Source organism: Dipteris shenzhenensis, chromosome 26 (genome assembly GCF_047967505.1).
Source record: "Dipteris shenzhenensis isolate YYH24624 ecotype China chromosome 26, Dip_SZ_1.0, whole genome shotgun sequence".
Classification (NCBI taxonomy): domain Eukaryota; kingdom Viridiplantae; phylum Streptophyta; class Polypodiopsida; order Gleicheniales; family Dipteridaceae; genus Dipteris; species Dipteris shenzhenensis.
In genome coordinates, this window is record NC_141621.1 from 52002644 (window position 1) to 52020315 (window position 17672).

The following is a 17672-nucleotide window of genomic DNA, read 5'->3' on the forward strand; positions in this document are numbered from 1 at the left end:
ATTTTCACCAAAGCACTTCCACGTGAAAAGTTTGAGGCATTTCGCAGTGCCCTGAACTTATATTCATTTGGTGATTAATCATCCTTGTACATGACATTGGCACTGCAGGGGGGTGTTAGAATTATAGATATAGTTCAGTAGTGACCAATGTAATTTAATAAGCTAGTTAGGGGCACTTTTCCCTCTTTAAGAGGTTTTTCCCCCTAACCGCAGTCAGTCCACTAACTATGGTTAGTGACTACTAAGGTTTTGTCACTAGGACAAAACCTTATCTCACTCCTTCAGTTGTATTACTCTCTTACTCTCATTCTATTGCAACTAAGCTTTCAGCTCACTCTCTCTCCCGTTTCTTGCTCTCACTGTTGCTCTCTCTCTTTCTCACAGTGTATACATTAAGGAAAGAACTGAGATTTGAAATAGCACTGTGTGATTCTTGGCATACATTGTCCTTATTTTGCGCTGTGCGGGGAGCGTTGGCTCAGGGCTGTAGCAAGAAAACCTCCACCTTAACAGGTCCTATAAACCAGATTTTGATTTCTGCGAACAATTACATTCTTGTGTGTGTGTGTGTGTGGACACATCAACCAGTCAGTGAGTCACCGACAGAGGCTCTCGTAATACCCCTCTGCATAGAGGAGCCTGCCACAGACAAGGTCTTCAACAAAATGTAGTCGCAGTCATGATGATGGATGATGCGCTCTACTATAAGACCTGCAAAGTTTACTCCCAAGGAGTAGTATTCTTGTCTTTTGTACTATACTACTATGTTAGTTTCCATCGAGCCAATCTAGATTCTTGAGATAAGACCACTGTATGGGCTTTCTGGTTGTCACGGGCATCCACAACCCATGGCATGGCTGCCTTTGCTAGCAGCTCTGCAGCACTTAAGACTGCAAGGATTTATAAGACTAGTGTAATAGGTGAGATGACTAACTCTCCCTCTCTCTCTACTAGCCTATTATCTTCTGAGCGGAATGAATGGACTGCAAAGAGAAAGTTGCACATAATACTCATATGCTTTGCTGTGAGAGAGTGAGAATGGGCAACAGCCCTCCCCCCCTGAAGAGAGTATTTTATTGCTCAGCCAAAAGGCTAAATACAACCGCTGCCCAGTCCCCATAGGCAAAGTCTGGAACGAAGGGGGAGACTTCCTGTGAGGATGGAGATGGAGAGAGGCAGGCTGCTTCTCTGCGTGTTCTCCCTGCTGCTGTCCAGACTGAGGACTTGATATGGTTGGGGCTGTGGCTGAACTGTTGGCTGAAGACTGCTCCTGGGCTGGTTTGGGGCGTTTTGTAGGCTGGGAACGGATCTGGGTCAGACTGATCGTCCTGGTCGACAGGTCTACGCCAACTGTTGATGAAGTTGGCCAAAACAGGTCAAAGTTGACCCAAAAAAGTAGACGCGTTGACATTTGACCAAAAAATTGACTCTTGAGTTTTTTGACCTGGCTGCTGCTGTTCCTGTGAGCTCAAGATAACCACAAAGTCTTCAGCACATATGCTGGAGTTCCTACTGCCAACATTTAATGAAGCAAACTGAAATCTACTGATGGTATCAGGTCTTCTGCTCACACTCTGCATATGAACTCTGCTGCAGGTGACCCTGTCTGTAGACCCATGATTTCAGACTCTGTGGCTGGCCAGAAGCTGCATCGTTGGCAAATCTTCCCAGATCAGCCCCCCCAAGGCTGACTATGATAAATAGATGCCTTAGGTGGGGGTATTCTGCTGCGTTTTCAGCATCCTGAGGTGGTTCAGAGGAGCCTCACACTGGGGCCTGTGCACTCCTAGATCCCCTTGCTTTCCTACCTGAGACTACCCTAGTCTACTGCCCCTTATCCTCCTCATATTGGGGGCTCACAGGTGGGTACTGACCTCTAACAGTGGAGGCTGCTGTGACATTGATCCTCTGTTCATGCAGCTACGGGTTCCATATGTCCTGATTATTGTGTTGGTTTTCCTCTCACAGATAAAGAATATGAGGTCATTTTGTGCGTCGTGAAGCCATAGGAGTAACCTGTAGATGCAATCAAAATAGTGTTAGGAGTTCGCCTGCAAATACAATCAAATATTGATGTAAGGAACAATGTTGACTGCAGGAAAAATTAGACGAAGATTGCCAATACTGCAGCGATACATAGTGTAGAGCAGCGCAGCATTGATGCAGACTTATGACCGGAATCCTCCAGAAAGGGAAAGCTTAACTTGAAGCAAAGAAAACCACGAAGGCACAGCTTCCTACATTTAGATAGCTGGGGGGCCACCTACATTTAGATAGCTTGAAGCAAAGATAGCCATGAGGCACAGCCACCTACTCTTTCAAGTGTTTGAAAGAGCAACCTGGACAGCATTGACGTGCGAATATGCTGGTGGGAGTTGAAACACAATACCAACCATTAGGACATGCAAGCATAAACTAACATTGTGAGCTAGATTTGTTCAAAGAGCCCCAGACGAGTTCATTGTGGTCTGAATAGCATAAAGGAACAATCCTGTTCTGCTGAATGGTCTGAGCAACCTCCAAAGTGTAAATTGCTAATATTCATAAGAGCCCTTACACAATGTTTTCTGTATGTTATCTCCATCATATCAACCTCTTTAATGGTCTCAAGACAATGGGTTGTTTACTTTGTAAAATAATACAAAAGATTTACAGCAAGAAATTGCAAAACTTAGTAAATCTACACTGATTAGCAAGATCCCCTTTTCCTGGGAAGGAGCTAGTCCTCGTTGCTATCGTTATGAATACGGGGACTGCAAGCACTTCAATATAGAACTGCCATCAGCCGCTTTAGATACTGTTTCAGACAGGAGAACAAGAGCATTAAGGTCAAGCTCCATCCTCGATATCCTTGTCCTTTCACTCCTCATGCATGAACTAAATAAACAGGGAACAGCCAATTCATCGCAATGTTTTGTGCTGCCCTGTACTTCTTATAGAGTTAGGGGATAAACTGCTAAAATGTGTATTTTTTTTTGTATGATCTAAATTAACAGCTAATAATTAATAGTTGATGCCTTCTTGGCGGCTAAATTGAAACCAAAAGGCTTGGTTTTACTAAAGGAGTTTGGGGATGTTCCTGGATTTGTGTAAACATCTGTATATTCAATTAGATGTAGTTCAAGGTTGCAATAAACATTTTTTAGGTTTTGTCTACTGCGTTGCCCTATCAGCTAGATTTAGATTTAGATGCTCGTTTGGGAGAGACTAAAATGAAATCGTTTAGACTTCACAAGCAGTTGTAGTTTAGAGATTTGGACTACTTTTTGATTAGCCTTCTCCTTTAGTGCTAGCCTTCATCATGGCTGAGTTTGCCCTTCACCTCCGGACTGCCGACAGAAACTCAGTACGAAGACTTTGTATAAATGGATGCTCAAGTATGTGTGGGTGTGTGGATTTGTATGTGTGAGAGCATACTTTTATACTATGGTCTACATCCACTGTTGGGCGCTGATGACGTCAGTGGGGATGTCATAGTAGCTAGTCCCTGCTATGCGTGATGGAGTTCATGGTTTTCAATCTTATGAGTGACTATCGTGAGATTGAAACTGCACTATGTTGTGTTTTTAGAGGATGAGTTTGGGAATGTTCCTGGATTCATCTAGGTATATATTTGTCTACTGCATTTTCCTGTTACAATAGTTCTTTAACAAACTTGACATTTTTTAGCTTTTGCTCATCATGTTGTTTTGTTTTCTTCAGATACTTGGTGATGGAGAATTGAGCGCAAAACTATCTTTGAAGGCTGGAGCTTTTTCAGGGTCTGCAAAGGAGAAATTGGAAGCAGCAGGTTGCACATTGATAACAGTTCCTGGGCGTAAAAAGTGGGTCAAACCATCAGTGGCTAAAAATCAAGTCCGTGCAGCTGAGTATTTTGCGAAGAAGTTTGGACCAAGGGAGGCATCTTCGGAGCCTCCATCTGTATAATAGATGTCCCCTTTGCCTTGTGTACAACTCTTTGGTGGGTTGGCCAGTGTTTGAAGTGGTTCGAGGGTATCAGCAGTAGCATTGGCATCCATTGACCTCTTTGCATCCACAAGGAGAGTGTTTGGTTAAGAAGCCCATTCTTCAAGACTCCCACGTTTATCGGCTTGCGTCACAGATGCTTGAAGTCGAGGAAGAGCTGTTAAAAGCAAGTCTTCATTCAAGAAGATGGATTTACTTGATGATTTGTTTCTGAATGCTCTGTTCTTTTGTCCTCTCATCTGTAACATGGTTGTATGTTTAAGTACTTCTGCTTTGCAAGCCATTTGGTCCTACCACTGCGAAGATTTGTCTGGTTGTATCTTTATGGAAGCATATGTTAATTTTATAATCCTGTCTACTGTTGTACGTCACTTGAAAGTTTCTGGTTGTCCTGTTTTGAGCTACATGACTTTGCATTAGGTGGTAATAGCATACAGCCACACCTTTTTCCTCAATTTATACATCAAGCAAAAAGCTCGTGGAAACTTTGTGAAGCACTTTTGTCATAATTCTACGATAAAAGTGGCATGAGATCTAGTGAACTATTTTGCAAATAAGAACAAATCACACAATAGGAGTGGAATCTTGAGTTCTCATCTCTTTTGCTTGCTTCATAAAAAATTTAATCTATAAGATTGGATATATTCTAGTTTTACCAAGGTGTATGTATGTCCCCCTTGACATTGAAAAATAAGAAATTTCCATTAATTAGTTGTGGAGAAGAGAAGAGGGGTGAAAAGGAAGAGGGAAAGGGCATGACTAAGCTAAGGGATAAAGGGGGGAAGGAGGAGTTTCAATTAAGAGGGACCACTTACGAAGGGGGCATATTAAAAAAGAAGGCACTTGCTAAACCGGGAGGGGGAATAGGACCATTTGAAGGTGGCTAAAGAAGATGGCAATTACTAAAGGGAGAGGGGGAAGAGGGACCTTTCATAATATTTTAGCTAGCAATAGGTAGGCTCTTCACTTTATAGCTTAGTGGTAGGACTTAGATGTGGGTAAAATAACATTGTGGGCTTGAATCCTACCCTCTTGACTAATGTGGCGCACAACTAAATTAATTAATCCATGGACAAACATAAGTTAATTAGCTTACATGGCCCAAAACAAATAGGAATAAAATAAAGTTGAGGGAGTATGTTCCTATATACATTGAAAAATGTATATATATCTATCTATATATCTACACACACACACACACACACCTTCCCCCCCTCTCTCTCTCTCCCTTTATTATATAATACACACACACACATGTACACATCCGTCCCTCCCCCTCTCTCTCTCTCTCTCTCTTTATCTATACACACACACACACACACACACACATGTACACATCCGTCCCTCCCCCCCTCTCTCTCTCTCTCTCTCTCTCTATCTATACACACACACACACACACACACACATGTACACATCCGTCCCTCCCCCCCTCTCTCTCTCTCTATCTATACACACACACACACACACATGTACACATCCGTCCCTCCCCCCCTCTCTCTCTCTCTCTCTCTATCTATAAATTATTATAGATAGAGAGAGAGAGAGAGAGGGGGGGAGGGACGGATGTGTACATGTGTGTGTGTGTGTGTGTGTGTGTGTGTGTACACATCCCTCCCCTCTCTCTCCCCTCTCTCTCTCTATATATATATAGGGCATACATATCTTTGAACAATTTAGAGGCACCAAAGACTTGAGACTATACACATTTATACATACACACACACACACATCCCCCCTCCCTCTCTCTCCCCTCTCTCTCTCTATATATATATATTGTTCAAAGATATGTATGCCTCTAAATTGTTCAAAGATATGTATGCCCTCAGTGTTCGTTTTTTCTCTTTATTCCTCTTGGATGTGCTGGAAAGATTAAAAATAATTAGGTATCTCTGAATTGCTTAAAGATCCATATGCCCTAATTGTCCATTTTCTCTCTGTATTGCTCTTCAATGTGTTAGACAAACATGAGTGGATATGATCATAGGTGGTGAGATGGTGTGACGAGATTAACTACGATGATGTGGGATGATTGAGGAGAGGCTAGTGGAAGACAATTATGTGATCATGCAAAAGGAAAGAAAGCACATGAAGTGAAAGCCATGAAGGATTCAAACACCTTTAGAAAAATAATTGAAATAGCCTACACAAGGTTGCAATATTGGTTGCTAGGGTTGATAGCCACAATGTAGCTCTATTTAAAATGCAAGGTGATTGGAGTCAAGAGTCTTATGTAGGGTACTCTCTTCATAGTAATCCTACCGTTAGAATTAGGTTTTGAATAATCACCTTTGTGAGACATTCTTGTGGACACATTGACCTAATGCTATCCATCTTTGAGTGTTTCAAATGATTGCATAAGGGCAAGCTTTACTCCACACAGCAGTATTCTTCTCCTTTAAAAGCTTTCTAAGCATGTGGTTGATAGGTATTGATCAAATTTGTATTATTTCATTTTCCTATTCGAGAACTCATATATGTGAACATAAAGTGCGAATTGAGAAGAATAAACATAGTCTTAATAGCTATAGCACATGTATTGCATGCAAGCCAATTAGTTCCAACAATTTTGGGAATAGTAGGTCTGCTAAATAAGAAAATAACACACACATCAATATGTATATATATAGGTATATATGTATATGTATATGTGTATATATATATATATATGTATATGTGTATATATATATATATATAGGTATATATGTATATGTATATGTATATGGATATGCACACACACACGCACACGCATGTGCGTGTGTGTGTGTGTGTGTGTGTGTGTGTGTGTGTGTGCATATCCATATACATATACATATACATCTATACCTATATATATATACATATTGATATGTGTGTGCGCGTGTGTGTGTGTGTGCATATCCATATACATATACATATACATATATACCTATATATATACATATTGATGTGTGTGTGTGCGTGTGTGTGTGTGTGTGTGCATGCGGATGCGTGCACACACACACACACACATCTATATATATAGTTGCACAATGTTGTAATAATACTTCAACTATGCAATTGATGTGTTATAACATTGTGCAACTATAGACTTTTGCATTGAAGAGAGAGTGGTTGTAATTAGTCTTGATAGGGTATAAGTGAATATTTGATGTTAGAAACTAAATTCATGCTTGCGAGTTGTGTAGACTTGTAAATCCACAAATCTAGTATAATGAGACATCATAAAGTACCAATTTCATATCTCTGCTATCCTTCTTTTGAGATTCATGTGTAGGTGCTCTAGATGCATTTTCATTAATATTGATGCTTATGATTTGCAGTGCTAAGGGAATATTCAATGGAGGCCCACAAGTATTATACGATAAAATAGTTTTGTTTGAGTATGGGTGTGAGTGTACAACATGAAAACAATGAAATGAGTTGAATGCTTCAAGCAATTGGCACGTCACATCGTTCAATAACCCTACACCGAAGTTTCTTATTTCTCCTTCAATTTGGTGAAGTATTTTGATTACGTGCCATACTAATTCAGTCCCTTATTTTTTCATCATAGGATTTGTTTGCCGAACATTGAGCACAATTTCCTCCCTCCCTTCTCTCTCCCTCCATTGTTGCACATGTTGTAATACTTCAACTATGCAATTGAAGTGTTATAAGATTGTGCAACTATAGACTTTTGCATTAAAGAGAGAGTGGTCATAATTAAACTTGATAGGGTTTAAGTGAATATTTGATGTTAGAAACTAAATTTATGCTTGTGAGGTGTGTAGACTTGTAAACCCACAAATCTAGTTTAATGAGACAACATAAAGTACTAGCCTCATATCTCTGCTATCCTTCTTTTGAGATTCATGTGTAGGTGCTCTAGGTGCATTTTTATAAATATTGATGCTTAGGATTTGTAGTGCTAAGGCAAGATTCAATGGAGGCCCACAAGTATTATTATGATAAAATTGTTTTGTTTGAGTATGGGTGTGACTGTACAACATGAAAACAATGAACTCAGTTGAATGCTTTAAGCAATTGGCACTTCTACATCGATCAATAACCCTACACCTAAGTTTCTTATTTCTTCTTCAATTTAGTTAAGTATTTGGATTACGTGCCATACTAACTCAGTCCTTTATTTTTTCATCATAGGAATTGTTTGCCTAACATTGAGCACAATTTTATCCCTCCCTTCTCTCTCCCTCCATTGTTGGACAAAGCCATGTCTTGCCCATGTGCTAGGGTGACTCTCATTTGACTTGCCTTGTTAGATCCTCTAGGTGGAGAATGTGTGTGTTTTTTGGATGAGCGGAGCCCTCAACTTTCTTTGTGTGAGTTTTTGCACCTATGTGCGTGTTGTGTATAGGTACATGTGTGTGTGTGTGTGTGTGTGTGTGTGTGTGTGTGGAAGATTTGACAACACCCCTTTGCATAGTGAAAAGACAAAAGAGCAAAGCTAGACAATGGAATAGGACTAATTGCATTTACAGAAAAGTTTGTACAAGTCGGTGAATCCCTGTTTATAAAGGAAACCAGCACTGGGCCATTTTGTAGAAATGACTTTGTGGAAACTGTATAGGAGTTGAGCTTGGATAAGTCTTGGCAAGCATCATTTTTATTGAAGAGGGGAGTCTGCCTACCTGCCACCATCCAACAAGCAAAACAGTAAGAACCAGTTTTAACTTTAGTTGGGAAGACAGGTGTCATAAAAACCCCTCCCTTGTTATCAGAGTCACAATAAAATTAGCACTTGGCCATACACTTATCAAGCTTAATGTAAAAACAAATTTGTTTGGGTAGAGAAATGAGTTGGGAGGTTACTAAGAAGAAAATATTAAAACTTATTAGAAGGGTGGGTAAGTGAGAAGAGTATGGAAGGGAGGGGTGTATGGAAGAAGTGTGGAGGAGGAGTAGTGATGCTGGGAGGTGTAGTTTTAAATAACCAAGCCAAATTGAGTTAAAAATAGAGGGAAAAATAATACAAATTTATAGAAAAAAGGGGGATAAAAGGAGGGTGGGGACTTAATGTACAAATAATGGGGGGGAAAAGGGATTAATTAATGTAAAAAGATGTGGAGGGGATTTGAAATAATGAAGATGGAAGTGTAATTATATGGGTAATTGAGAAGAAAAGAATTTAAATGAAAAAGGGGGGTTAGAAATGGATAATATAGAAATAAGTAAACAAATAAAGGTAAGCCAAAAATAATGTTTTAAAGAATGGGGGTAAATATAAATAATTAAGGGAGTTTTTAAGGGGGCGGGTATATTAAGAGTAGGGAATTTAGACATAAAGTTACAGAAGGAAGAGGGAGGGGGTGGGTGAAGGGAAATAAAGGAGGAAAAAATTAAGAGGTAAAGATCAAAGAGGGGCGGGATGCAGATTAAGAAGAGGAGGGGGTGGTGGGGGGTTTGCAATAAAAAAGACGAAGAACCTGTAATAAATGACATCGTGGAACACCATGAGATTAGAGAGAAGGGCGGCGCAATCTCGCTGAATATGCATGGAAATGATGGCAAAGGTTGACCAATGCAGTACCTATAAGCCCATTTTCCAAGGGGGTAGACCGTAGAGGTACTGGTGGTTAAGCCGCAGGCGTGTAGTTGCTTCAAAAGCATAATGTGTGGACTGTGGAGGCAAGCATGCAGCGAAGTACTCACATAAGGGAGTGGCGACGGGGTACTTTAAGAGCAGCAGTATCTAGGCGAGCCAGTGAGGGACGGGAGAGACGCGCATAAACAATCATGGAGCAGGTGACTGCGAGGGAGTTAGAGCAATATGCAGGCAAGGGGGCAGCGATCAGTACGGGGTGGGAGGAGAGCACATACAGTAGGGGTTGTGGGGGGGGTAGTAAGGGTAAGTAGATGGGTAAGTGTGGTGGTTTGTAGGGGGTTTTAATAGGGTATGTAGTTGAGGGAGTCGGGCAAGAGAATAGGAGTAAAAGTTAGAGGGGTTTGGGGGGGTAACATTAGGAGGTTTAGGATAGAGATAATTGTGAATAAATTGGAATAATAAACTAAAAATTAGAGAAAAGATTTTAAAAAAAGTTTTAGGATAATAATAATAAATATAAAAGGTATGAAAATAAAAAGAATTATAAAAAGATATGTAGAAATTGAATAGATACGGAAAGAAGGGAAAAGTAGGGAGAGGGAGTCTTTAAGAGGGAAAAAATGGGAGGAGCGAGAGTCGGGGATGGGGAGGGGGGTGGGGGTGGGTAAGTGAGTTTAGTCGAGAGAGAGAGCAACAGTGAGAGCAAGAAATGGGAGAGAGAGTGAGCTGGGGGTAAATATAAATAATTAAGGGAGTTTTTAAGGGGGGTTAATATTGAGAGGGGGGAATTTAGACATAAAATTAGAGAAGGAACAGGGAGGGGGTGGGTGAAGGGGAATAAAGGAGGAAAAAATTAAGAGGTAAAGATCAAAGAGGGGCAGGATGTGGATTAAGAAGAGGAGGGGGTGGTGGTGGGTTTGCAATAAAAAAGACGAAGAACCTGTAATCAATGACACCGTGGAGGACCACGAGATTGGAGAGGAGGGCGGCGCAGTCTCACTGAATGTGCATGGAAATGATGGCAAAGGTTGACCAATGCAGTACCTGTAAGTCCATTTTCCAAGGGGGGTAGACCGTAGAGGTGCTGGTTGTTGAGCCGTGGGTGTGCAGCTACTTCAAAAGCGGATTGTGTGGACTGTGGAGGCAAGCATGCTATCGTAGGCTATCAAGATCCCATAGAGAGGCACCTATAATCTGCCATAGACTGCCATCCTTGCACCAATCATTAAAATTGCTTAGAGAGCATACACCACTTTTTGGTTAGGCGTGGGGCATCATTGACATCATAGTACAATCCATCCCCAAGGTCTGAACACCAACCATGTGTCAGCACCACACAAGGAGAATCATCAAAACAAGTCTAATACCATGTAAGGTCACATTTCCATGTTATGAAGGGAGGCCTTCCAACTTACGATGAGCCCAAAATGGATCTTTGTTGTAGTGTTCTTCCATACTTGTAGGAGCTCCACAAAATTGACAAATTGGAGCACTATTGATTAAGTGGAACCTGCAAAACCCTTAACCCTCCCTCCAAAAACTCCTCAACCTCTAAGAAAAATCTTATTTGCTAGCGTTTTCATAACTTTCCCTACTACACCGCCCTTGTGCTATGGCCACAATGTCTAATTGTAAAACGTTGCACCACCACTCATAAAAACCTTTCTTTGGGGGGCTTGGATTCTATATCCAAACATGAGAATTTGCTCTAAACCCACCAATTTGGTGGCATTAGAGTGCATTAAAGAAATTTTTTTATTAAAGTAGATTACTTATTTTTGGCACATTTGCACAAAATAATAAGTTTGCTTTGTGTAAATTGAAAGCATAGATGACCTTTAAAAATTCCCTCCAATTGTTTGGACTATAGGAACACATAATTTTGATTTTAGGTGATAAATTTAGCAACAACAATCTTCACAAAAAAAGGTTGCAAGAACAATTCATGACAACTACCCACCTCACAAAATCCATAACCTTGCTGTGATAGATCTTGTGAGGTTAAAATTGTGGAATGCAATAACTTTCAAAGAACATAGAATATCAAAAATTTGAAGATTAGACAGCATTTGCATTTTCTACGTTAGATCTAAAAAACAATTTTGCTCAAGCAGGGAAAACTCCAATTACGAGGGATAAAGTACCACCCCACCACCCCTGTGTCCAACCTTAAAATCATTGTTCTTATTTTCATACACAATCATGTTCTTGTTCTGAATCTCAAATAATCCAGAGGTAGGTATCTTATTCTCATTCTCTCTCCAACATGATACTTGTTGCAAAAGTCTTGCACTTTGATTTGAAAGAAGTCCTTGTTCATTTGTCTTTGATATCTCATCAGAGAAGTAGAATCTCGAAATTTTCTCTTCGATTGTTGGTATCAATCTCTGTGTCTCTTTGATCCTCAATCTCAATCTCATCCAAAATCACAATTAGTTCAAATAAAAAATTGGGAGAAAGAGTGTGCAAGTAAAGATGCCTAGAAGAGAGAATTGCAAATTCTCCCAAAATCACATGAAAAATTATGCCTCACTTGTGATAATCCTAATAATGAGCCATGAAATAATCTAGTTAATTTACAATTTATTATTTTTTGTTCATTCAAAAGATGTAGAAATAATAAAATACTCAATAAAATGCACACAAGTACTGTAAACATGTCAGAGGATAAAAGAATAAAGACATTCTTCTATATTCAATACTTAGTAGCCCACGAGCTTTTGCATTCAATGCTCCTACAAGCCACGTCTTTCTCCCAATGATTTTGCAACCCCCTCAACGATTTGTTTAGCTTTTCTGTCACAACACCATACCTAATCTTGCCATAGCCTTGTTTTTTTTTTAACTTTCCAAAGCTCCCACCATCATCAACTCTTTGCTTTATGAAAAGGTGATGAGATTGCAAAGCAATGGAAAAACATTGCTCTCAAAATGGTAGCGCCCAACACCCAATCACAACACTACAAAACAAGCCAACAAGAGACGACAACACCATCTTCATATTGCGTGCCACTTCTAAAATGATAGTATGTAGGTGGCATGCAAAGAGAGAACATGAGGAGAGGAGGCTTACAGCATATCAACTTATGGTGTGATGGAAACATTTATCCAAAATGTCTACTCAGAAACTGTACTCTTGAGCACGAATGCAAATCCTACTGAAACACGTCCTTTAGTCTCCATGTGAATGTCGTGGTGCAATTGTGCAAGTGTACATTTTTGTCTGAGTGATATAACACTCTTCAAGTTTCCATTCTCATTAACCGTAATGTCAATTGCTTTGTTGTCCAGACCAAACGAGTTCTAAAAGAATAAGTTTATTTCCAATCAACCTACTCCGCTTACAATAAAAGGAAAACCTAAAATTATATGTTGCAATCATGTATTTGAGTTGTTGAGATAAGAAAGACCTCATAGTTTACTAAGTTGGATGTTATCCTATCCCAACCATCATCCAAGAAGTTTCAAGTATCTTCTGTGCCATTGGCCTTATAATTGAGCATTGTTTTACAAACTTTAATTACCAAATGACTTATTAGCTCAACAAAGACTGTGATTGGCACGCAAATGTTTATTCTACATATTCTAGTTACAATTCTTGGCTGTAAGGAACGTTGTATTTCTGTAAACAATTTGGCTCTATAGCTCTCTATCATATTAGCTTGAGGAATCAACCAATCAATGGTGTTCCATGCTGGGAGGTCTAGTTTTTTCAACACACCATGTGTGCTAGCCTTGTCCAAGTAATTAGTAATAACGACCATAGCAATAGATGCCTGATTGGGCAAGATGCATTGTAGATCTACCTGCATATTATATTTCCCCGATAGATCCATGTATCACATCCATGAATCCTAAAATGCATTCTGTCGGTTGCCATTGCTCATAATATGAAGTGTATATATTTGAAGGAAAAGAAAAGAACGAGTGAGACAATAAAAAATAAAAAAATATTGAGTATGTTGTACAAACTCTCAAAGAAGTCACTTACAATTTGGTCTATGTTGTGGAAGATACTTTGGATGATCCAACAAGACAAGCTCTTATATATGTACACATGGTGAATCAATATTTCCAATTTTGCTTTTTCCCCATCCATGGTTCTAAAATGTTTCACTCTTACCCTTCCAAGATGTCAAAAATTTATTGTCGGATTGTCTTTTCCTTCTCCTATTGGGTTGCATTAACACCCAACCTCCATTGATATACTCAATGTTTGCCAGTGACCTTCAAGAGTGATTTTGTTGGCAATTTCTATAGAAGAAATAGAAGACAGGTTGGTGAGGTAAGGGGCTCACATTTATATCTTCATCCTTGCCACTTTGAGCGATACAACATTTTTTACAAATTCGATAAAGAGCCATTGAAAACTTAAAGAAGTTTATCTATTCCTAAGATGCTAACACCTGAAAATTTAAAGCAACATATCAATAGCGCAATCTAAGTCTCGAATACCTAAAAATTCAAAGAAACAAATGGACAATACAAAGACCAGAAGTTATATCCTAATTTATGGCACTATGATCAACACTCCATTTCAAGCCTTATAGCCAAAATGAAAGTTCTATTCTCATTTATGATGAGAGCCAAGGTAAAGTATGAGGCACCTAGAATTTTTTGGCGTTTCAAGCTGTCCTCACCACCAGCTCCTTCTTTGCTTGTCAAAGACAATCCAACCATAAACCAAAGCATCCAAAAATCAAAATAAGGCAACCAGTTTGGAGCATTTCTAAACTCAAAGAAACAGGTTGCGAAGGAAAGCACTCGTGTTGAAATAAGTTGAAAATAAACTTTGGTCCTCGATAGCTAGATCAACACAACATTTCATACAAGGATGTACTATTGTGATTTCCCGTTGCCACTAGAAAATGCCAAAAGACAATCCAATTAAGAGCTAAAACATCTAAAATCTCAAAGGACAAGAGTGGATGAAAGTAGAGAAATACAAGTGAGGGAATAAGTTTAGAAAGGAACACACATTTCAGAAAGTACAACTCAACATGCTAATCGATGCAAGAGCAAGCGATGGAGAGAGAGAGAGAGAGAGAGAGAGAGCGAATGGGAAGACTAGTTTGAGAAAGGAGTGAGGAATAGAAAGAGGTTGTGTGTGTGTGTGTGTGTGTGTGTGTGTGTGTGTGTGAGAGAGAGAGAGAGAGAGAGAGAGAGAGAGAGGGATGGAGGGAGTGGGAAGACCAGTTTGGGAGGAAAACCACATTCTGGTCCATGATCTTTTTCAAATAAAACGTTGTCAAACTTAGAATCCTCTCAGTATCTTGAAAATATTTTTTTATCAGTAATTGACAATTGTTTACACAAAATATTATTTCTTGTTCAGACATTTTTGTTTTTTTTCTATTTTTTCTAATGTCCTCAACGTTACGTTGGTCCTCTTGCTATTGGTTGAGAGTCATTTTCCATTTTGGCCAAAAGGCCCCAAAATGAGCTCCCTTTTTTGTTAATATCAAGATCCTTCATGGACTCCTTTAGAGAATACTTCCAATAGATTAGCAATAAAATTCTAACAAATTGTGAAATTTGAAACATAGTTATCTCTTAACAAGGCAAGATGGTCCATTTGCCAATTGCGCTTGAAATCTAGCTTTTCATAAGATGTTTACCATATTTTTCATGCAAAATTAAAATTGGATGTTTACCATATTTTTCATGCAAAATTAAAACTAGATGTTCCAATAGTCCTAACAATCGAAGGTCACCTTTGAGGATGCCTATGCTTTATTTGGGATAGAAGCATAATTTTGTGCAAGAAACACAATATATAAGTAACCTTCTATAGCTATCAAATTTTTTTTCCTTTTGATTTTTGTAGCTTTATCAAATTTATAATGTATTTTAAATTCCAAAACTACAAAATCAAATCAATCTCTCCAAGCTACTTATTTGATATAGTACTCGTGTTTTCTTTTCCAAAGTTCAAAATTTGGAATAGTTACAATCTCTTGCATGCATTTACTATGTTTTTGACCTTTTGCAATGCTTACCATCTTTTGCACTTGTTTATCCAATGCCTCCATCTTATTGCTTCCATATGTCGTGGATCCTATTGCTTGCACTTTCTTAAAACCTACTCTTTATGGGATACATGTGCCCTTTTAACTTGATGTACTTTCTTAAAGCCTACTTTTTTTGGGGGGATTCATGTGCTCTATGAACTTCTACCCTCAAAATGTGCACATAATCTGAATACACAATTTCTAGAGTCATCTTGTTGACCCCTGAAATCCCCAAACTTAGCATCGTGCCAAGTGTCATCCATGCATTCACTTGCCCTTGTGCCCATTAGGTCCTCTTGTTTATCCTTTGGTCACAAATTTCCCATAGACATTTGACGACCATAAACACTATGAGCACGAGCATGCACATAGGATGCTCTAGGGATATCTATTACTCTTGCGACCACTAGTCTTTGACCATTTTATATAACCAAAAGTACATAATGCAAAGCCACACCCTATCGGGTTCATACATTATAGGGATCCCATCATGCCTCTCTTAACGTCAAAACCTTCTTTTTATACATGGTATCTATGAGCTATTCTTGAGCATACTTCTTCTCTACCATGCAAGTCTTCATGAGTATGGCATTGTTGCATATGTTGGCCAAGGATTTGCACCCTTCTCTTTGCTTTGGTTGTTGTACACCTTAGCTGCTTGCATGCAAGCATCCTTTTCCTATGGCATTCCCACTGTGGCTTTATTGGAATGTTGCTACCATGTCGTGATCCATGCATCTTGAAGTTGAATTTAGTGTATTTAACTTTTACTTGGGTAGACCTGCCACAAGTTCTATTGGAATGCAATGCATACATCGCCATATCCCTTTCTCTTAACATTTGATTACAATTGGTTGCAGCCAAGGATGGGTATAATTGTGGCTAGACATGCGACATAAGTTCTATTGGAAAGCAATGCATACCTCGGCATATCCCTTTCTCTTAACATTTGGTTACTACTGGTTGTTGCAGCCAAGGATAAGTATAATTTTTGTTGGGTGGTATGTTGCCGCCCAAGAAATTGTGAAGAGAGTGGGAGAGAAGAAAGGAGTCTCACTTACAGCTTTCTCACATACACAATGGGGGAATATACACAAAGGTGGAGGCTGAAAACAGTTTTCCTCTTCTTAGTTGTGAAAGCCAAAAGAACTCTCATAGTACAAAAGAATAGGTGAACCCTATATGTGGGTCTCAAACCAAACTCAACTAACTAAGGTGGCATACTAACTGAGCCACTAACTAGAGTACATAAAGATAGCGGTCATTCAGCTATTATTCATGGGCAGTGTACCAACCGCATCTACAGATAACAAGTTGGTGACATAAATGCACAACGGTCACCCTGGCATATCACGAATGGAGCTCGATATCTCAACACTCCCCCTCAAGCTCAATCCCAATTCCTACACCACCAAGCAGGTCTCTGAACTTGCGCAGCTTCTCTGCACCCAATGCCTTCATGAATATGTTAGCTACCTGATCCTCTGTGCTGACATAAACTAGATCAATCAAACCTACTAGAACCTTCTCCCGCACATAGTGATAATGCACCTCAATGTGCTTTGTTCTAGCATGATAGACTGGGTTATTTGCCAAGTGTATACTGCTCATGTTGTCACAATAAATGAAAACTGGCCCATCTGTACTGATACATATCATAAAGTAGCTTATGCAACCAAGTTGCCTCACATGCAGCCATTGCTGCACCCCTGTACTCAGCCTCTGTGCTGGACAAGGCAACTGTAGGTTGTTTCTTACTGCTCCAAGTGACTACAGCACTCCTAAAAGAGAACACATATCCACTGGTAGATCGTCTATAAAAAATACTACGAGCCCAATCAGCATCAGTGTATCCATGCAACTGTATCTGAACCCCAGTCTCATAAAATAGTCCATACTACAATGTGGACTTCACATTCCTCAGTATGCATCTAGCCGCATCCAAATGCGATTTCCTTGGAACCTGCATAAACAAACTTACCAACCCAACAACATAGCTCAAATATGGCCTGGTAATAGTCATATAAATCAAACTTCCTACTATGCGTCTGTATATAGTAGGGTCTTCCAGAAGCTCACCTACATCTGTGCTCAACTTCACATTCTGCTCCAAAGGAACTGAAATAGGCTTACAGCCTGTCATCCCATATTTGGACAACATGTCCAATCCATA

At 39.5% G+C, this 17672-nt stretch overlaps 1 protein-coding gene across 1 annotated transcript in view; it reads left to right on the top strand.

The window, feature by feature from the left end:
* Positions 1 to 4181, top strand: part of RPL15 (ribosomal protein L15) — a 51514-nt gene extending 47333 nt beyond the window's left edge. The window contains exon 5 of the mRNA XM_087398046.1: positions 3703 to 4181. Coding sequence (XP_087254172.1) covers positions 3703 to 3927 — 225 coding nt within the window. The 3' untranslated portion in view covers positions 3928 to 4181. The remainder of the gene's footprint in view (positions 1 to 3702) is intronic.
* Positions 4182 to 17672: the final 13491 nt, after the last annotated feature.